The following is a 23,054-nucleotide window of genomic DNA, read 5'->3' as shown; positions in this document are numbered from 1 at the left end:
AAAGAAGTGAGCAAACTTCATCAAGTGGTCCACCACCACATAGATGCAATCTCTTCCCTGCACTCGTGGTAAACCAGTGATGAAGTCCATCGAAATACTTTCCCATTTCCTATCAGAAATGGGCAAGGGCTGTAATAAACCTGCAGGAAATGTGTGCTCTCCCTTATTCTGTTGACAAACCACACACTCCCTGACATACCTCTGAACATCATCCTTGAGCCCTTTCCATGAAAACCGCTCTCGGATCTGCCTGTAGGTCTTGAAGACCCCCGGATGTCCAGCTGTGGGTGCATCATGAAATGCCTTCAGTATCGCTTCTCTCAAATGTGATGACGGAATCAAATAAACCCTGTCCTGAACTCTGATCAATCCATCTATCACCTCATAGTGATCATCCTGTATGGTACCTGAAATCAATCCAGAAGCCCAAGCATCTCTGACATACTCTGCTATAATCCGATCTCTCCAATCTCCTGAAATCTCTGTCAGAGCACATAAGTGAGGTCTCCGAGATAAGGCATCAGCCACCACATTTTTCTTACCTTTGACAAACTCTATGTCAAAGTCATAAGCCTGCAATTTAGTCACCCATTTTTGTTGCCGGTCATTAAGATCACGCTGGCTCATGAAGTATTTAATACTGTTGTGATCAGTCTTGATCACAAAATGTCCACCTACCAAATATGATCGAAATTTGGCCAATGCATGCATTATGGCCAACATCTCCCGGTCATAAACAAAATAACTCTTTTCAACTCCCCGGAGCTTCCTACACTTGAATGCAATGGGATGCTTCTCCTGCATCAATACTGCTCCAATCCCATCACCTGATGCATCACAATGAAGCTTAAAAGGCTTCGTGAAATCCGGTAGAGCTAGAACTGGACATGAAGACATTACCTGCTTGAAATGCTCAAAACACCTCTATGCTGCCCCTGTCCACACGAAGGCTCCTTTCCTAGTAAGATTTGTCAAGGGTGTAGCAATCTGTGAGAATCCCTTAACAAACCTCCTATAAAAACCACATAAACCAAAGAATCCCTTAAGCTGTGTAAGGTTTGTGGGAGTAGGCCACTCTACAATAGCTCTAGTCTTTTCGGGATCAACCTGAATGCCATCTGCACTAATGATATGCCCAAGGTAAAGGAGCTTAGTTATGCCAAACTCACATTTAGATTCCTTGGCATACAATGACTCTCTCTCCAAAATAGATAACACCTTCTCCAGATGATGTAAGTGCTCCTCCCAGGTCTTACTGAAGACCAAGATGTCATCAAAGAAGATCAAGACAAATCTCCTCAGCTACTTCCTGAATACCTAGTTCATACAACTTTGAAATGTAACGGGTGCATTGGTTAGACCAAATGGCATAACCATGAACTCAAAGTGGCCATAGTGACATCGGAAGGCTGTTTTCTCAATGTCCTTTGCTCTCATCTTGATCTGATGGTATCTGGATCGCAAATCAATTTTGGTGAAGAAGCATGCCCCATGCAACTCATCAATCAACTCATCAATCCTAGGAATGGGATACCTGTTTTTAATTGTTTTCTTATTCAGTGCCCTGTAATTGATGCACATGCGCATCGTCCCATCCTTCTTCTTTACCAATACTACTGCTGAAGCAAAGGGGCTCTTACTGGGCCTGATATACCCAATCTCCAACAAATCCTTAATCGCCTTCTCTATCTCATCCTTGTGTTTCTTAGGATGACGATAAGGAGTAATCATAACTGGTTTGGCTCCCTCCTCGAGCTCAATAACATGTTCCATCCCTCTATCAGGAGGAACCCCATGAGGAATATTGCTAAATACTTTAGCGTGTCTATCAAGTATCTTCTGGATATCTGGTGGATGACTCTTTTCTTGTGGCTCTGGTGAAGTTGGCATAATGTAGCACTTTGCCGCCCACTCTATGTCATCATGACGAAAAAGTCTTTGCATTCTCCTCAAGGACACTACTCTGTAACCTCCATCTGAAAGACCTCTAAGTACCACAGTTCTGCCCTCATGCTGGAATCTCATCTCCAATTTCGCTAGGTTGAGTGTGAACTCCACTAGTGAAGCCATCCATGTCATGCCGAGGATGACATCAAAATCTCCCATGTCCACAACATAGAACTCATCCTTCAACTCGTAGCCATCTCCAAACCTGATGTGAAGATTAGATATCTTCCGAGTGCATAATAATTTATCACAATTAGCCACCATGACTCTAAACCCATCATGCTCCTCTGTCTGTAACCCTCTCCTGGCTACCAACTGTGCATCTATGAAGTTATGTGTAGCCCCAGTGCCAATAAGAGATATCACTTTCTGCCCCTGGATAGTACCCCTGACCTTAAATGTGATTGCCTTTTGGGCCCCTGTCAAGCGTGCCAACGATCTATCATCCTTAGGAATGCTGCTCTCCTTTATAGTGTTACCCTCATCTAAATCGGAGTGCTGATCCTCCCCCTTTGACTCTGAATCTTCTTCTGCTGAAAAATACTCCATTTGATTTGCCTTAGCCTTGAAAGAACATTTATGAGATAAGTCCCAAGGCTCTCTACAATGGAAGCGCAACTTCTTCTTTTTAAGTTCATTCAAGGTTTCATTGTCTAGTCCTTTTGATCCTTCTTTGGGTTTGCTATACTCTTTCTGAAACGGTTTTTTGTCTTTGTCCTTGTGATAGGAAGAATCTGTTGACTGGTTTTTTCCTTTGTATACCGAAGGAGCTAAATCTCGTGCCTTTTTAGTTGCTTCAGCTAAGGTGAGTGGGTCATGTCCCTTCACCCAACCTCGTAATGGATCAGCAAGACCATCACAAAATAACACCACCAATCTCCTAGGAGAGATATCAGTAAGAAGTACAGACAAGCGCTGAAACTCGGCAATGTAAGCATCCACAGAACCTGACTGTTTTAACTGTGCTAGTTCCTTGAAATGTAACTCGGGATCCCTAATGTCAAATCTCTCAATCAATGTTTCAGTGAATTCCTCATAGGATGTAATTTGATTATGCCCCAAAGTCACCATGCCATGATGCCACCATTCATGTGCAACGCCATCCAAGTGCATAGTCGCATACTTGATAGCCTCCTACTCAGGCATAGGATTTAGCTGCAAGTATGTATCTACCTTTTGCACCCAAGCTCATGCAGTCATCTTCCCTGAAGCATCATAATAAGGTAAGGAAAGTTTTCCAACTTTCTTTCTCAGCTCAATGTTTTGATTCCTCCCTCCTGCTCTAGGCATGTGTCTCATCCTCAAGTCCATATAATCTCTGAGGGAAATATCCGCCTGAAACTCCGGTCCACTAGCCTCCTAGTCCCTCTTGAACTGATCCTGTAACTCAGTAATCTGCGGTTCGTTTACTGGTTGAACCGGACCTCTGGGTGGGAAGGTGAGTAGAAGAGGCCTCGAGCTCGCAGTCCGCGCTGGGCATGCAACGTGTCTAAAGTTATCAGCCTCATTCCCATTGTTGCCGTGTCCATTATTACCATTAATGTTATTCTCAGGACCATTGTTGTTGCCTTGGCCTCCATGGTTATTGTTTCCCCCATTGTTATTGTTTCCCTCATTGTTATTGTTTCTGTTGTTGGCATTACCTGGATTAATATTGACACCCATCTGTCTAGCCATGAGCTGCAACATCATGTCCATTCGCCTATTCTGCTCCTGCTGCATACGCTGCCCCTGCTCTAATGTATCCAGTAATTGTCTGAACATTACGTCCCCCTGATCTGGACCGGCATTCCCGCCTCCGCCTAATCCTGTATTCGTGTCATCTTGATCACCCATATTGTTGTCCCGATCAAAGAATATCTCCTTTGTGTCTGTATGGCTGGATTCAATGTTCCCCTGTACGAATGTACTAGACCGTTTGCTTTGCAAGTCTAAAATCCTATTTTGTCTTGCTCTGGTATCGTGGAAATTATAAGGCCCCTGTCGCATGCTCAATCATAAATGCTTAGCCTGTGTTTTTTTTATTTCTAATTTTAGTGTTTTGAAATTTCGTCAAACACTTTTCCCTCTATCCGGCTGTTCCAAATTCCCTATAAGACCTCCATAGGATGGTAGGACTTATAGCTCTGATACCACTAAAATGGGCACCCCTGGATGTCCCAAAAAAACTAGACCAAATTGCTGAAAGGAATTATGTCAAATAGTCTGAAATGGGCACCCCTGGATGTCCCAAAAAAAACTAAACCAAATTGCTGAAAGGAATTATGTCAAACAGTTTGTATTCAACCTCTTATTTCTCCGTTTAATGTTTTAAACCTCTTATAACTCTGGAAATCAATGTTTATTTGTTTGTTGTGTTTTGTGCATGGAATTGGTATCATACAACATAAACAAGAAAGAAACTACAATAATATGCAAAGTGGAAATGAACTGCTGCCAATAAAAGGTTATTTTCAGAATTCATAAAACCAAATACATCACAGATTTATCAACTCACTAATTACTTCAGCATTATTGACATAATACTCCAGCCCATGCTTTCGAACTTGCTGCTACAGTGCTTTGTCCTTCAATCAGTCCACTACCTTCGTAATATCATTCCCTCAAAGCGGCATAATCATCGAACAAGTAGTGAAGAAGATATGAGAAAAGTACCAAATCTGCCTGTAGCCGGAAATGCAACTAAACTGCTTGATAATGAAGCCGATAACAAAGAATTCCAAAGGCCAAACCCCAAGGGAATGACGTCTAGAATGTTACAAGAGAGGATAAACGTCCTCAAATGCCAAGAACGGAGCTGCAACTCACACACCAATTTCTTCTCATATTCAACCCGGCTAATAAAGCCACAAATGCTTCCTTTTATTCTATTTCCAAAGGTCCGCTCAACTTGTATGGGCAATGTAGGATAAAAGATGTGTAGTGTATAAAACATATATTAAAATACCCCTTATGTTTCCCATGGGTACACATCCCCATAAAATAAATATTAAAGTAACACTTTAATATTTTACAATTAAATTAGACGTTACTTTAATAAAACTTCAGGCATTAAAATGTATTAGCAATCGGACTCCGAATAAAGCGAGTGATAGCTCATCGGAAAGCTCTCATCGAGGAGTATCAAATCCAATCACCAAAATTGACCTGCACTGTGTCCTGCTGACTTACTAAAAATAGTAAGTATGCCTGAAACTGAGTAAATCAACTTCGTTTTGGCCCAAACTGGAAATGACTAGGCCAAAACACTCCAGGATCCCATTAAACCCTTCGTTAGCCCTCGGGACCATGTAGAACAAGGCTAACGCACACACACATGGTCAATTGGTAAAATGGGGACATTACATCTTCATTCCTCCCACCTTCCAGATTGATAAGGCAACAGCGCCAAATGTTTACCGTACTGGTAACCAAATCAACCCATACAGACAATGGAACAGAATAGCAGAATTATATTCGCACATGCTAGACATACATTATGCTTCATAAGAGTATGATGGTAGAAAATGATTTACAATGATCCCAGACGGGATATAAATACTACCCATCGAACCTTCTTGAAGGAGTTCGTCAGCCACAATCATTATGTCCGCTATAAACTATTTACCCGTCGGCTACAAAATACAAAACACCGACGATAGTCAATCCGTCGGCTACAGAAACACCGCCGGGACCATCCAGTCGGCTGACAATAATAATTAATTATTAAGTTCATATCATTGATAAATTAAACAGACATTATTTAGAAGGGAGTTTTAAATGTTTTAAAAGTATACTTTATAATAAGTGATAAAATGCCATTTAAAAGGGAGATATAAGTGTTTAATAAAGTATTCTTTATATTATAATGTGTGCATTAAAAGGAGGAGAATAGAAGTAAATGTTATATTCCAAAAGAAAATACACTTATATGTTATGAGAAGTGTATTTATGAAGTCTCATGATCAATTTATTACTTAGGAATTATAAAAGCCAAAGGAAAAAGGAAATGGATTCATTCTTGATGCATGTGTTTATTGTGTTTGGGTGAAGAGAAATTTGGAATAAGGGTTTGAAGTTCTAAGCTTGACGAATTGTAACTTCTTCCAAGTTGTTCTAGTACTTTGAATCGGTAAATGTCCAGAAAACTTGAATATCCCTGTCTATAGACTTTGATAAAAAATTGTAGTTCCCCTAAATAATTTATAGTGCAATCATGTAGAAGTTTGGGTTTACATACATATTTGCAATTTGTAAAATAAAAACTTCAACAAAAGAAATCACCTTTTAGTATGTAGTTGAGTAATTATTATAACACAACATATAACTAGTGCTCATGCAAGAGTTTATTCAGATACCAAAAAATCACTGTCAAGCACTTGTGTAGAATGGACATCAACCAGAATAACATAACATACATTCAGTTGTATAGGAATCAAAAGAACATTTAATACAATTATCATACATACCAAAGTTGGTGAGGGAAACCATATATTTTATTGATTACCAAAACAACCAGAGCATCATTCATATTCTAAGGTTCTTAAATAGAGGTTGGTTGGTTGGAAGACCAATCAATACATCCCTCGCTAACAACTACCCAATGCCAACTTAACTATCTTTAATTATAACATTGTATTATTAGGCCCTAAATCTATCCCCTCCAAAAAAGTTGTCTTCCAGATGATTATTGAGCAAAACGAGAAAAACCTCTACTTCAAGAAGTAGGGTGGGAGGATGTCCCTGGACTAGAGGTTCGGTGGCGAATATGCTATAACTCTCGCTCCGCAGCCATGTGCTTAGCTCGAATTCCTTGAAGTAGGTGCAAGCTGTCCATTCTATCCTTTTCTTCTTCTGCCAATTCCAACACGTTTACGCTCTTCTGTTTGGGGCAGTTAGCATCCTCATGATTTCTGGGCTGACACCATTTGCAGAGCATCCCCCTACCTTGTCCTCCATTCTGACAATCATGGGCAAAGTGCCCCCACTCGTTACATCTCCTGCATTGTATCATGGGCCATCCTCTGGAGTCATACTATATTCGGCTCCTTGGTTTGTTGTTATTGCTGTTATTGTTGCTACCCCTCCTATATTTCAGTACCCTCGAGGTGATGCCTCCGTGTTAGTGTTTTGTGGGGGAGTAGAAGGAGGTGTGGATGGTTCTCCTTGAGTAAAAAATACTTGGGCATTGCACTCTTTCAAATTGTAGGGACAATCCTTGACAAAATGCCCCATTACCTTACATATATCGCCAAATGCCTTCGTGGGGCAAGTGTTCTTCACGTGTCCCTCCTTTTCACAGTTTGTACACCATAGTCCTTCTCCTTCCCTTTTCTCCTCCTTTCTTCCTATTATTTCCTTCAACGTCCTCATCATATCTTTCCACAGTACTTGTATAGTTTTAGATTCACCCCCACTTTCTTGGGAAATCTCGCTTTCGTTTCCATGCCTCTTTCCTTTAGAAGTCTTTCTTTCACACTATATCCATCGTGCACGTACGTGCCTCAAAAAAAAATGATGGTGGGACAATATTCATTTTCCTTTGCAAGGACGGGGTTAACCCTTCAATAAACCATCTTTTCTTTAGCCCATCCACAGGTTTGTTATCTAATTTCCCTATCAACTCTTTCAGTCTCCTACTAAATGCTCTTACAAATTTACTTATTCTTGCCTTGTGTTGTATATCTCCGTTAATCTCATCATCATCCCGTAAAAGCCGAAATTCCTCCTCAAAGGCAGTACATAGGTCCGTCCATATAGCCTTTTTCCTAGGCTCCAAGTTTGTGTACAAATCAATAGCCATTCCGCATAAAGTGGCAAGAAATGCCTTTAGCCATTCATTCGTGTCATTTTCTTTGTTAGCCTGCCATATAGTTATGCAAGTTTTACAATGCCTTGCAGGGTCTTTTGTTCTATCTCTTGTGATCCTTGGGAGTTTTTGTTTTTCAGTGGCCATCTTTTTCCCTCTTGCCAGAGCTGTTTTCCTTCCTTTTGGGACAGTGTTCCCTCTTGTGGGAGGGTTTCTTGGGTGCTGGTTTCAGATGCTTCTCCTTCTCCCCCTAGTTCTTCCTCTCCATGACTAGAGCTTTGTTCCTAATTATAATGATATTCCCTATGTACTGGGGTTTCAAGATCCATCCACCCTTCTTTCCTTCCCAGACCTTTTGAGATATGTTCTTTATTGTATTTTCAATTAGATTCTCTTCTTCATGATTTGGCTCTTGGGATCGATCTACAAGTTCTCTTGAGTGGCGACATCTTTCTTCCTGTTCCCTATTTTGTAGGAGTCGCCTTAAGGCAGTTTCCCCCTCAGACTCTTCTTCTTGTACTCACCTTGTGTCCTTGTTTGGAATTAGGGGCATGAATTATTTTATTGTATGCTTGTCCTCCTTTGATTGTCTCCCTCTTGAAGTTCCTGTGTACTTCTTTCAGTGAATTTTTGAAGCACTTGTTGCCTTTCTCGCTCTCTTTGTCCTTGGGCTCTTTCTTCCTCCACACGTACCAAGTTTCTTGCCAACAACCAAGGAATTTGTCCAAGAAGGTCATACACTGTTGGTGGTAGCAAAAGTTTGTCCTATATGTGCTCTCTGGAACGGCTCTCACTTGGGCTTTCCTTTGCACGTACTGGTCGAAAGAGACTTCCAAGGCTACCACCAAATCTTGTGTTATCTGATCCTCCCTTTTGATTTCCTCCTCTTCTTTGTCACTGTTTGTTGCTTGTATTCATGGAAGGAATGGTCTACCCATCTCTCCATTCTATCTAGTAAATGACCTCCAGGATCAAACTTAGGCAACAACGCCAAAATGTAGAATGAACATCAACCAGAATAACAAAACACACATTTAATTGTATAGGAATCTAAAGAACATTTAATACAATTACCATATGTACCAAAGTTGGTGAAGGAAACCATATTTTTTTGATTACCAAAACAACCTGTGCATCATTCATATTTCAAGATTCTTATATAGAGGTCGGTTGGTTAGGAAGAGCAACCGACTCATACCTCACTAACAACTACCCAGCCCCAAACTAACACTCTTTAATGATAACATTGTATTATTAGGCTGTACAACATGTAAGTCAAAATAACATGGTCTGGTAGTAGGTGGGTGCATGCAAATTCAAAGTGACCGTTGGAAGGCATTAATAAATAGTTCGCAATATACATACATTTGTAATTTATTCTAGTTTATCTCAATACTTATGAATTCGAATAGGGGAGGAATAGGAAATTCAAGTGGCAATATCTTTAAAAAAACAGAATCACACAAAACCTATGGTAAGCACCTGGAAATTGAAGTTGTGAGGAGTAAGAAGATTGAATCAAATGGATCAAGTAGGCATATTTGGGTGTCCTGTGGATACTTTTGGAGCATCAGTATGCCATTTACACTTCATATGTAATACTTGTTGGCAGTGGTCCTAATAGCATAGACTGTCCGAAGTATCACTCCGAAGTATCACTACCCAATCGCATTCCTAATGCCATGCAACTTCACAAACCCTTCAATCCTGCTGGGAAAGGTTCAACCCGACTCTTGTCACTCACCTGTAGTAGTAAGCTGATGGAGTTTGTGATAACCAACGATAGTTAGCCACAATGATTCGATGGAGCCTTGACGTTAGGCTTCAATAAGAACCGTTTGTCAATCTAACAGCCACTTTTTTCCCTTGTCAATATCTTGTCTGCAAACCTGCGTATCATATCAATTCACAGTTAAGATCAAATCAAAACCATTATGGTCAGGTTTTCATTTGAACATGGGTACGAAGGGCTGCTGTCCTTTAGTAAACAATTCACAGAGCTCCGCTTGTTACCTTGAGAGAATATCCAATGTTTGATGTATCCTTCCCATGTTCACCCAGCCATAAGATGGAGGAAGCCATAACCACGAGTGTTACAACTCCCTGAACATGTAAGTGTAAGTTTCACAAAATCAACAGAAAATGAAAAATAGAGAGGGAGAGGTGTGTGCAACTGCTGAGCCAAGTCGACCACATCCCAAACACATGGCAAGGTTTCTGAATAGGTATTGTTGATGGGGATACATACCAAGAGGCCCCACTCGAGCTGGCAGAAGAGAAGTTTCCTGAGCTCCACATCCCTTGCAAAGTCATGTTAGCCTATCGGGATGCTCAGAATAGGCTAAGTGATGGATTGGGTGGCTAAAACGGGTGGGGGACATGACAAAATTATAGACATGCTATTAATTAATACATAAGCCATGATTGAGCTTATTGCAGATTTAGTAAATCAGTTTGCAATGCATATTTTGAGCCATAGAAGTCAGTGTATGGGTTTAATATTAGCAGCCACAGTTTCTATGTCAGCCGTGTGAAATATGAAGGGGTCATGAGTGCTTGGAAAGGGCACATTTTGTGCATTGGAAGATTCTTCGATGTTTGCTGATGATGCAGATTCTTTTCTATTTGATGATGTAATTTAAAAGCTTCTTTGATTATCAGTTCCATTATTATATGTTAAATGGTTTTAGAGTAGATATTTGCAAATTACTTTCATTGTAATTATTTAGATTTGCGAACCAGAATTTTGAAGTTTATTGTAAAGACAACCCATTACAACTTTTAGGAAATTTTCGAACTGCTTGCATGCAATTTGGGTGCTGGGAGTGTGGTTTGTTTTTTCAATATGCAAATGTATTTTGATTTTTTGTGTTTGTGGTTGCTTGCTAACTATCACAAATTTCCTTAAATGTGAAATAACACAACAATATTTGCAAATAAAGATGCTTCTATAATACTTTGAGAAGCTAATTACTGATAACAAACTTCATTCTGATTTCATTAGTTTCTTCTGAATACAGTGCATACAAAATTAGCATTGTAGACCTGCTAATTTAAGTTTACATACAAGAGATGAATGCGGTCTTCCTTGCCATAGATGGGACCTGGAGAATTCCAAGAATGAACAGATTGTATAAATTACTGTTTGCAGCAGTACTATAGCAGCGGTCGGTACTGTATAAAATATCACTTCCCACTAGATGAATAAAGTATACCTTTACATAATAGAGTGACTTTTTAATAAAATTACTTCGATAGATTTGTCATTTCATTAAATAAACTATCTAAATCTTCAGGTATTAAAATAAAATATCAATTAAACTCGGAACCAGATGTATAATATAGCTTGTTGGAAAGAGCTTAACGAGATGATCCAAGTCCCATCACTGAAAATGTTAAAACATTGAGCTCCTCCTGACTCACAAAAAACAGTAAGGTCCATCTCCATCAAATGAACTCCATTTGGCCTGAAACTGATTTTAACCCGGACAAATAATCTCAGGATCCCTCTAAAGTCCTAGTTAGCCCTTGGGACCATGATGAGACCGGCTAATGACAAAGCATGGCATGACTGGCTAGAAGGGGACATTACAGTCTGACCCCCTTGAAATTGCTTGTCCTCAAGAAATCTCAGCTTTGCATGCTACAAGATGTCTTCCCTATCTCATGTCACATCCTCAATCAGCAGATTCTCCATTGTACCAAGTAGTCTCTGATAGTCCTCCAAAGTGTACGCTCTTTGGTATCCAAGACAACCTTAGTAACCAAAACCAATTTACCCTCATCATCGAGCGAAGGTAACTATGCTGAAGGCACCACATTGTATCCCAAAGCCTCTTTTAGGTGGGACACATGGAATATTTTATGTATTATACCACTCTTAGGCATCTCCAACTTATAGGTCACTTCCCCTACTCTCTTGATCACTCTGAATGGCCTGTAGTATCATGGCTTCAACTTTTTTGCACCACTCCTCTTAAGAGAGAACCGCCTGTATTCTACTCTATGCTGGTCTGCATATTGTTTTTTTGGTTTTGCACCTATATATTTTTCTTTAAAAATCCCATGATATCTTGATTCTCTTGCAACATATTTCTAGCCTTCGACACCTTTCTATCGTTGAGCAATAAACTTAAAAAATCAGGAGCATCATACCCATCAAGGGCCATGAATGGTGTCATTTGGATAGATATGTGATGCATAGTATTACATAAGTATTCACTGAGGTGCAACCACTTCACCCATGCCTTCTATTGCCTAGCTATATAATTACAAAGATATCCCTTAGCCCATTAATTAACTATTTCAGTTTGAGCATTTGTTTGAGGGTGGTAGCTAGTCCTTTCCATGAAAACCTCTCCCTGAGATGTTTGTACATTTTTTAATCATTTCTTGACCATTTTTATAGCATGTATGCAATTGTAATTTTATTTCCTTCTGAATCATAATTACCTTTTGATAGTTTGCTTATGTTTTTTCGTACTTGTATGCTCATGGTACGTGAAAATATGAAATGAAGAATAACTGGAGCATGGCAGAATATTACTACAATCCAATTATTGCTCTTACTTGTGATTTCTCAGTTCTATATATTATGATATTATCAAGGTAGGTGTGTAATCTAATCCACATTGACTCTTTTTGTGCAGGTAAATATGAGTATTGCAATCCTGCCTATGTCTGCAGAGTTCGGTTGGAGCCCTACAACAGTTGGTTTGATACAATCTTCATTTTTTTGGGGATATCTCCTTACTCAGGTAGATCTTATGACATTGACCGCTGGTGATAAGTTTATGTGAGGCTAAAGAACAGCCTCACGTGTGTATGTTTTATTGTTTTCTGTATACCTTGAAAACAGGGAGTCAAACTCAACTTGGCAGCCCAAAGTTTTGATTGGACTTGGCAAAATACTTGGCAGGAAAAAAATACCTAATAATTACATACACACAAAAAGAAGTCAATACATTTAGAGAACATAGAAGTCTAATTTGACAATCAATTTGTGATAATTCAGACATAAATCCTCAAACTCTAAAAATTTCAATTTTCAATCACTAAAAGCATTCAAGATCAAGATTCAGGAATCTAAGTGTAAGACTTAGGAGTCTTACAGCAGGAATCAACGGACAACTCTTCAAGACTTGGGTAGACTTGGCATGGGAGTTTGATTGACTTGGCTAAGCCAGTTTGGAGACACAAGAGTTTGGCAAGTATTACAAGTCTTTGAAATATGAGTTCCTTGTTCCTTGTATGTTTTCAAGAATGAAAATGGGCATTGCAAATTTTTTAGTCACAAGTGGAATTTTTATAATGCATTTTGACATCTTTTATACATGTTGCAGTTTTTATTGTTTTCTATAGTCAATTAAAACGTTTGAATTAATGGAAATTTGATTGCATTCAAAACTTCTAAGATTGTGAAACTCATTGTCTTAGGAATTCATATATAGAAATAGGATGGCTTATTTGTTGATAGTATAGGAAGTGTATTAGACTATGTTCCCCATGTCCTAAAGAGCAATAATTTTCCTTTGAAATGAGAGCTTCATAGGAAATATATATATAAAATAATGTTTCTAGTACTTTTAGAGCTATAGAGGTGATGATAGAGGTTTCTCTATGCAATAGACTATGTTCCCCTGTATTCCCCAAATAAGTCAGTATATTGTTCTATGTATGTTGTTTTATGTTATTTATATTAAATTTTTGTAACTGTTATAAAGATTTGAGGAAGCTTTTACATTACCCTTTCCTCAAGGTTCGTGTAGTAAGTTGGTCCACTACTTAACTTCCTTACACTTGCTGCCAGTAAGGATTTGTGTTAGGGTGTGGCCACCATGGGGCTCATTAACAATGTTGTGGGAGAATTGGATGGTCTGAAAAATGCAGTCATTAAGCGAATATTATTTTATGGCTGTACACATTATTAAGTTTTTGTAACTGTTATAAAGATTTGAGGAAGCTTTTACATTACCCTTTCCTCAAGGTTAGTGTAGTAAGTTAGTCCACTACTAAACTTCCTTACTCTTGCTACCAATAAGGAATTGTGTTAGGGTGTGGCCACCATGAGGCTCATTTGCAATGTTGTGGGAGAATTGTACAGTCATTATTTTATGGCTGTGCACATTCCCCTGTGAAGTTAAAAGAACTATTAACTTAATAGGAAAGTTATAAAGCTCTACAGATTTATCCTTTCATTCCTTCATGGAGCTTTCAAAGAACTTGAGCTCAAAAGCCCAAAGTTTTGTTTTTGATGATGTTTAGACGTGGTAAGGAATGTTGTGGGAGAATTTTAAGGTCTGGAAAATGCACTCATTAAAGACTATTATTTTATGTCTGGGCACATTCCTCTATGAAGTTATAAGAACTCTTAGTGTGACTAGAAGGTTGATTAAAGCTGTAGATTTATCCCTTTGTTTCCTCTTGAACTGTTTATTCAAAGGATTCGAGCTCAAAAGTATACAGTGCTTTGATTGATGATGTTTAGACATTGTTAGCCATGTTGTGGGAGAACTGTAAGGTAGGAAGAATGCATTAATTAAATACTATCATTTTATGTCTGGGCACATTCCCTTATGAAGTTCTAAGAACTATTAGTGTGATAGGAAGGTTGATTAAAGCTGTAGATTTATCCCTTCATTTCCTCTTGAACTGTTTATTCAAAGAATTTGAGCTCAAGAGTACAAAGTGCTTTGATTGATGATGTTTAGACATTGTTAACCATGTCGTGGGAGAACTGTAAGGTAGCCAAAATGTACTTATTAAATAATCATAGTTTATGACTGGGCAGATTCCCCTAGGAAGTTTTAAAAACTATCAGCTTGATAGGAAGGTTGATAAAATCTAGAAAAATACCTTGGAAAAGTGCTAAGTTCTGTGATTAATGATGTTTAGACATGTGTATAGTCCTAAAAGTTAGCAACCATTAATTTGGAAGCTCAAGGACTAATTGGATCCCATTCTAGTGATCTCCTAGATTATAGATGCATTTATGCTTGATTTTCTCATATTTATTTCTGATTTTCCTCCGAACCACTTATCACACCTTGATCCCTATGACTCCACCTTGAAATTAGGGCCTCTTGAGTATAAATCGAATGTAGTTCAAACTTCAATGTTTGACCTATACCTTGGGAGTTTAATTTTAATGGGTTTCGGGGTCCATTTTCAGATATTTCGTTTTCCCAGCCAGTGCACTCAGCCCTCTCAAATTTGGAGCCCCAAATCACTATAAAAGGAGGCCTCCTCCTTCCATTTTCCACATCCATCAATTGAATGACATCCACTATCAAGCATTCAAGTCCAAGGTGTATTCATGAGCTCCCTTTGGCAATTTCTAGCGAGAAAGCAAGAAAATTTTCTCCAAGATTTGAAGGCTCCCACCCATTCAAGGTCTCGAAGTCCTCGTTCATCCTGTTGGTTTCCAAAACTGCAGATTGGAATCCTACCAGCCTTGCTTGCTTGATGCCGGGATATCCAACCGGTTAAGGCCAACTTGATGGGATTGATCGATGCGATCCAAATCCCCTGTGCTTCTGGCTCTACAAAACCTAGGCGGGTGTACCTAATCCTGAACAAAACACTTGAGCCTAGGATGCTTATAACAGATTGATTAGAATGCAAATATAATGAAAGCTTTCAAAATGGCAAGAATTATAGAAAGCTTTAAGATTGCAAATTACGAATTAAAAATAATAAATGTGATAACATTTTAAATAAAGAATGAACACAACAAATGAATATATTAATTCCTCAATAGAAAGAAATGAAACAGTTGCCAACATATGGATTATGAATCAAGAGTAATATAAAGACCAATGCTTAATTAAATGAGCAATCAGAGTCAATATTATAAGTTGACACATACAACTTCATAAAATTCAATGTAATTAAACTATAAACAAATTAATAATCTAGACGCGAGGAATCAATTATATGAACACAATTTTAAACTAGTCTAGGATGCACTTTAACTCCTGCGATATGGAGACAAACTAGACATAAATATGGAAACAATTAAATATTTCACAATATCTATGTTTATCAAATTTAAAATGCAATAGTGACCTAGTCCACTTGTCTAAACATTAAAATATTTATAGAATTTTAAAAATATTTATAAAGGACACAACTTAATAATAATTTAAATCTCCAAAATTTAAAATAAATAATTATGCCAGAAATAAAATCACAATAAAGACACTCCTTATAGATGATCAATCTATTGCGAATTTACCCGGATCGCACAAAATTCACCCAATAATTAAATCCACAGGCTTCAATCAAGAATTCATTTCTTTGCCAATCGGAGAATATAATACATCATAAGTGCATCATAATATGTAAAATTTTAAAATAAATATGAATTGTATATAAAATTGAAAATTGCGTTTTGATTTTTAAATCTCCTATTTATAGCCGAATAAAAAAGTGGGAAAGGTTCCCCAAACCATCGTATCCCTTTAGAAATAAAACTGATCAATCTTAGTTATAATTTGTAATCATATATTTATCTTCCCTTCCCAAATAATAATGGATCAATAGAATGGAACACTTAACAAACTCCTCTAAAAGCTGAAAGGCAACATTTATCTCTGATGGCACTATATTGTATTTCTTGAATTTATTCCTTTAACTAGCTTTCTCGTGGGAAGGCAATTACCAAGGACCCTTCCAGATGATTCTAACCATTCCATGCCGGGCATCCTGCAAATATTCATATCCTCTAAAATACTGGCACTTGAGCGTCTTTAGTACTGATAAGGAATTTGCGTATCTCTATGTTTTTGAAGACATCGAGCGAGGCTGACTCCAATCATTGTGCAATTGGGCCATTCCTATAGCAGACATATCCTTTAAACCATTAAGTTTGGAAATCCTCCCCAAGTGGGATTTGATTCAGGAATTTATGCTGTCCCGTGGTTTCACTTGTAAGATTAGTATTATGCTAATACTGGAGATGTTTGCTTTTGCAATATCACACATGCGGGCTTCAATATTTGTTTCCTTTCACTGGCGTGTCTTGGACATTTGTACCTTCATCATCAACCACAACAGATCCTTAAATACTCCTGGGAGATATTGAACTTTCTGATGGAGATTCCTTTCATCTCGAATGCATCATATATATATACTTGCGGCAAAACATAAATATTCATTAGATGCAAGTCACTGCGCAAGACACGAACCCATACTAGGCAATTAGAATGCATTGTGATTTCTGTAATAGCTCCTTCCACTCCTCCAAACATGATATCTGATGTGGTCTGTGAGAGGATGAGGATAATATACTCTGTTCACCAAAGATGTTTGTTTTATTCTCTGATATGGAAGATCTGCTTGCAAATTGACTTCATAACATTAGATATTGATGCCTTTAATGACTTTCTCTTTATATCGAACATCTGGAAATGCCACCACAGGTGCTGCTACTGCATTACTTTGATCTACTTCTGTTATTCTTGTTCATCCATTCTTAGTTACTGGTTAAACATTGTTTACCGTATAGGGTAAATGAACTAATGCATACAGACAATAGATAAGAACAACAATACTCCTTTATTATTCACATATATGCCGAAGAGATTACATAATGCTTATGATGATGATTACAATGATTTCAGAGGGTGTATATATACTTTTCGAAGAACCTTTCCAAAGGGGTCCGTCGGCTACATAACAAGAACTTTCCCGAAGGGGCCCTCGGCTACATAGTATATACCGATAACATCAACCCATTTGCTACACAATATTTACCGATGACATCATCTCCCCAAAAAGAAAAGTCGTTTCCGGACGACGACACAACAAAACTCAAAAACAACTAATTACATTCATTCATAGATAAAAGACAACATAAACATCATGAATTAGAAGGCTGTGTCTCTGACTGTGTAGACGGGTTGCGTCGTAGTTGATACACTTGTTCCGTCCAGACCTTTAAATTAGCTCGGATCAAATTAGCTTGGATCTGTGAGTTCTCGACTACCTCCTTCAGCATCAATGTGACCTCATGGCATTCTGCTTCTTTCTGATCATGTGCTTTCTTTGCTGTTTCCCTCTCCTGTAGTGCAGCTGCAAGTTGCTGATTTGCCTCTGCTTCCCTCGTGCAATTTCCTCGAGTTGTGCTAACAGTGCTATCCACTCTTTCCCATGCAATCTGCTGGGTGGCAAGTCGGTTGGCCATCTCCTCCTGAGCTTCTTGCCCAGCCTCTGCCTGTCGCCTCTCTGTGAGCAACAACTCCGCCAGGAACTTGCTTCTTTTGGTGATGTCGCTAAGGCATGAATGCATATCCTTATCCTTTTCCTCCGCTACTGGTATAGGACCCTGCTTTTGAACCCTTCCTTCTGCTTTCTTTGGTGCCGTTGCACTCTGATCCCTTGCTTCTGGTGATGTGCGGACCTTGACAACCTCGCTGTTCGACCAATTCTTCTCTAACTGAAGATCCTCTCGCATGGGAGACTTAATGGAAGGACCTCTGGTAATAGGGGCAAGTAGTTGTCTCAGATACTTGCTCGACTTGCTGAGCTAATCTGTGTGGTTGTTGGCGTGTGGTGTTTAGCTTCCGACATGCTCAAATCAGCACCTTGATCCGTTGTATCATCCAATAGTGTGTTGGCTATCGTGACTATTGCATTCGTCCGAATCACCTCTAATTGGACTTGGTCTTGTGCCCTTCCCTGATCATCTCCTCCCTCTGTGGCTATTGACTTTGCTATTGGATGTGGCTAAGGCAAACTTACTGCTACTGACTGAAGTGATCCTTGCTCCTGAGGTACGGAAGTTGATTGCTGAACCGTTGGCTGAGGTTGTGTTCCTGTAGGTGTGTCCACTGGTGATGTTGTCCTCCGGTTTCTTGAAGGTTGGGCAGCCGTTGAATGTGAAACTAATCCTGCTACTCCTGCTGCTGTCTATGATCTAGGGCAGTGTAACGAGACTTTGTGAGTTCGAGGCAGAGGCAGCCTTTCCGAGGCAAATGGCCTCTGGACTCTAACTTAGCCAAGTCCTGGCAGAGTCCATGTGGACTCGCCGAGTCCAAGGACTCTGCTAAGTCCTGAGCCCAAGACTCCAAAAAAAAAAAATTTTTTTTTTTTCAAAATCTAAAAAGATAAAGATTTCTAGGTGTTTTTTTTTTTCAGTGTATATTAATTCTGAAAATCGTTAAATCCTTAAAAATCTTTGAATTTCATGGGTTTTTCGATTTTTCGAGTCCTTGCTGAGTCTTGGCTGAGTCCGGTCACCGAGTCCGAGTCAGAGGCGAGTGCGAGTCCCGTAACTATGATCTAGGGTTTAGGGTGATTGGGGTCATCACTACTGGATGTCTAAATTGCCCGAACCCTGGGATGTGAACATTTTCCATAGTATGCATATGTGGAGCTGGAAATGATGGCGTAGCTATTACTGGTGTAGCCGTCAACTGCCGTAGAAAGCGAAGTGGGGTTGCTGAAATCACCCTGACTTCCTCATCATCTTCCTCCTCATCCTGGTCCACCTCCTTCATTTCCTCTGAGTCGTCCTCCTCACAAGATTTATCTTGCTGGCCATTGTCCGTGTTTCTGAATTCCTCCATCTCTTGTCGTACCCTCTTTTGGCCAATGCCTTTTTGCCCTCCAAGTGTGTCTAAATGCATCCACTGCATTATTGGAGGCTCGCAGGGTACTATCGGACTTGGCTGGATTTCCAACTTTTCTTTGGGTATCATCCTCGTAGTCGCCTCCAAAAAGAATCCAATGGCGTAATGCGGCATGTAAAATGTTTTATGCTGCAATGTCATGAACTCATCCATGCATGTGGCCAATAGAGAAGCCCAGTCATAAACCCTCCCATTCATGAGTCCGTTCATCATACTGACCAACGAAAAGGAGATATCTGACGCCCTACTGGACCCTATAAGTCGACTTTTTCTCACGTCCATGAGACACCTCCAATGGCCTTCTTTGATGTTAGATTTCCGCAACCCTCTTCCCCTCAAGGTGTCAGTAATGGCATCTTTTTGCTTCTGTACTTGATCCTTGCACACTAATTCCACCAGCTTCCATTTTCTCTCCTTGTCCATCTTTCTTGGCTTATTGTCAATTTTCTTCCTCCTTGTGCTATTCCTGGTATGCTGAATACCTTGGTAAAGTCAGTTGGCCAGAATGATACCACTACGTCGTATCCCAAGTACGAAATTGTACTTTTACGAGAGTGCCTGTCATATGCCTCAATCATGATACGCAATACACGTTTGAAATCTCGGATACAAAAAACTGGCATCTGGATTGCCCACTCTACCTATGCCTTTTGTATACTTGCTTTGATGAGGTGGTTATTCGGATTTTCGTTCCACCATTTCCTACATTCCAGCCCATTCAACCCTTTGAATGCTACGTTCTGTGGTGTTATCTATACATCCAACTGGTTCTACACTTTGGCTCTTTGTTTGCCCTTGTCTTTTTCGCCTGCCTGTGCTCCAGAAGGCCCTGCTTGCGTATTCTGACTCATAGCTGAATCGTGATCAAGTTTCTTCCTCCAAGCCCTTTTTTTGGTTGACTGCATACCTAATACTCCTTTTTCAATCTGCGGAATAAATTACTGTTCAATCAGTTACTTTTTCGGACAACTGTCTACTACAAAAATTCCCTCTTGACCTTCGATGGTACCAACCCCAGGCCACATATGTATTTTTATTATTACTTTTCTGCTTCTATATGCCGTACGGTGGCATTAAAAAGCACCATTCGGTGACATTAAAAATGCGGTACGGTGGCATCCTATCATGGCATACAGTGGAGGGGCCATATGGTACACTCGACTTCGCACATGGTGTCGACTTGATCTCCGTACGATGTCTTCATACTGTCGTACAGTGACTTTAATGATTTTTTTTTTGTTTACTCACATTTTTACTGCTTCTCGACATTCGGCGACAACGAAACAATTTAGGCATGATATATCTTCAACTTGGAAACATTCACCGTTTCCGAAATTTCCTGCCCATCTAGCGTCCATAACTTTATTGCTCCGTTATCACCTACTTCTCGGATTTGATACAGCTCGACCCATTTGACTTTAAACTTGCCTGGCTTGATTTCATTTTGGGTCATACTTCAACACTAGTTGTCCTGGTTGGAACTTGTTCAGTTTTAGGTGTTTATCATGCCACACTTTGTGCTAGTTCTGTGTCACCTTCGTGGCCGATTGTGCCAATAGCCGCTTCTCCTCGAGCTTGTTCATAGTATGTAGCCTTTCCCTCAGGCTTGTTCAGATTATGTAGCCATGTTTTTTGGTTCGGCCTTATCTCCGAAATTCATGGTTTGTATTGTGGCTTTGTTATATTTGATCGACTTCCCCTCACCTAATACATGTGCGGATGTTTCATCTAGCGGTTCGTCCCCTTCTTTTATTTTCGTGAACTCTTTTGGAAATCCGTCTCTGTTGTGCCCTTCCTCTATTGTTAGTATGTTGCAACTCTAAAATAGCTCATAATCCTCCATCTACCAGTGAAATAATCCGTTCACCGAATCCAAATCATCGTCCGTCGATCCACCTTCCAACCATAGGACTCCCTTGTGATTTGGTTCCATTCGCTGCTTCCCTTCATCCTCGTCTTCAGAATTAGATGATAGAGCTTCTTCGCCCACCAATTGCGTGTGTAAATCAATGATTAATTTTCACCCTTTACTTTCCAATGATAGTGTATTCTTCTTCCAGTCAAGCTTCACCTTTGCTTGTATGAGCCATCCTCGGCCCAGAATTGCGTCATATCCTCTCCTCTTCAGCGGAATGATGACGAAAGTTAGTAGGAACGACTGTGTTCCAATAGTTATTGGTTGTGCCATCAGAATTCCCAACAGTTTGATCCTGTGCTGGTCTGCCATGAGCAACTGGAACATAGGTGGCCACAACGTCGGTTTTCCCAACTTCTTCTAGGTATCTTCTGGTAACACATTAATGCCTGACCCTCCGTTCACAATTGTGTCTATCAGAACAGTTCCCAGAATTCTCATCTCAACGATCGCCAGATGCCGTCTGGATGTGAGGGCTAGCGGCATCGGATGCTCTACACGTGCTCCACTTTCCTTCTCCCTTCCTTGTTCTCCTGATGATTTAGCAGTGGGAGCAATGTTTGTGAGTGCCGATCGAAGTTGAGGCATTGTGAGCAGCAGATCGTTTATTTTGACTAGTACTTTAGTTTGTATTATCTGCCGTACGATGTTCTATTCCGTGTAGTTCCTTGCTGAGGTACTAGTAGTGTCCTTCAAGTGTTATTTCTCCGCCTGCGTTGCCTTCTCAATTTTTGCCCGTGTTTCCTCTAATCTCTTCTTTTCCTCCGTCCGGTTGGGGTATAGTTTTGCTTGCTTCCATGTGATTCCCAGAACCTCCTCTTCGTCCATCCCAATGGTGATCAAATTCACTCATGATTTCGGACACTTGGCATCTTCATGATCTCCAGGACTGTGCCATCTGCATAACAACTTTGGTGCGTTTTCCTTTGTACAGTCTTGGGCAAAGTGGCCCCACAAATTGCATGCTCGACATTGAACCATCGGGCGACTGTTCGCATCGTACTAAATTCGGTTGTGGCTCCCATTATTATTGTTGGCATTGTTGTTGTTGTTTTGCCCTTGTCTATTATTTCTGTACCCTCCCAACGTGGCACCCTCATTACTGGTGTTTCCACTCCCTCTTGACGCGGAAGTCTCCTGGGTTAGGAGCACTTGTTGAGGTCCACTTGTTTTCATATTGAAGGGGCATTCTTTTGTGGAATGTCCCGTCATTTGGCAGATCTCACAGAACTGGTTCTTTGGACAGGGTCCCTTTGTGTGACCTTCTATCTTACATTCTGTGCACCAGAGCTCGTTTCCCTTCATCTCTTTCTGCATGTTCTTAAATTCCTTCATCATTCAGATCATATTCTTCTGGAGAGCTCGAATCTTCTTGCTGCCCTTTTCGTCATTGCTGCTATCTTCTTCCGAAGACGCGTAGTCATCTGAATTGGATGAGCTACTCTTCTTTTTTGTTTTCTACTCACTTTCTAAGTTCATCGCCCGATTGTATGCTTCAGTGTATGACGATGGTGGCACAATCTTCATTTTCTTCCCTAACTTCGGGCGTAGTCCTTCAATGAACCATCTTTTTTGTAGCCCATCTGCCGGCTTACTTTCCATCTTGTTTATTAGTTCTTTTAATTTTCTGGCATATACTTGAACTGTTTCATTTTTTCCTTGCTTTGTATTGTATATCTTTGCTACTATCTTATTGTTGTCGCACATCAATTGAAATTTGGTGATAAATTCCTTTTTAACTTCTGCCCAATTGGTTAATTTTTGGGGATCC

General features: G+C 39.8%; 1 protein-coding gene across 4 annotated transcripts in view; it reads left to right on the top strand.

The window, feature by feature from the left end:
- Positions 1 to 23,054, top strand: part of LOC149542907 (sodium-dependent phosphate transport protein 1, chloroplastic-like) — a 330,548-nt gene that overhangs the window by 68,813 nt on the left and 238,681 nt on the right. For all 4 annotated transcript variants that reach the window (XM_089797824.1, XM_089797823.1, XM_089797822.1 and 1 more), the window contains exon 3: positions 12,385 to 12,492. In XM_089797824.1, the coding sequence (XP_089653950.1) occupies positions 12,385 to 12,492 (108 nt within the window). The remainder of the gene's footprint in view (positions 1 to 12,384; positions 12,493 to 23,054) is intronic.

This window comes from Cupressus sempervirens, chromosome 8 (assembly GCF_028749045.1).
Source record: "Cupressus sempervirens isolate cs-2001-9-10 chromosome 8, ASM2874904v1, whole genome shotgun sequence".
In the NCBI taxonomy this organism is placed as follows: domain Eukaryota; kingdom Viridiplantae; phylum Streptophyta; class Pinopsida; order Cupressales; family Cupressaceae; genus Cupressus; species Cupressus sempervirens.
Note: the sequence above shows the minus strand (reverse complement) of the source record. Positions and strands in the feature narration are given on the sequence as shown.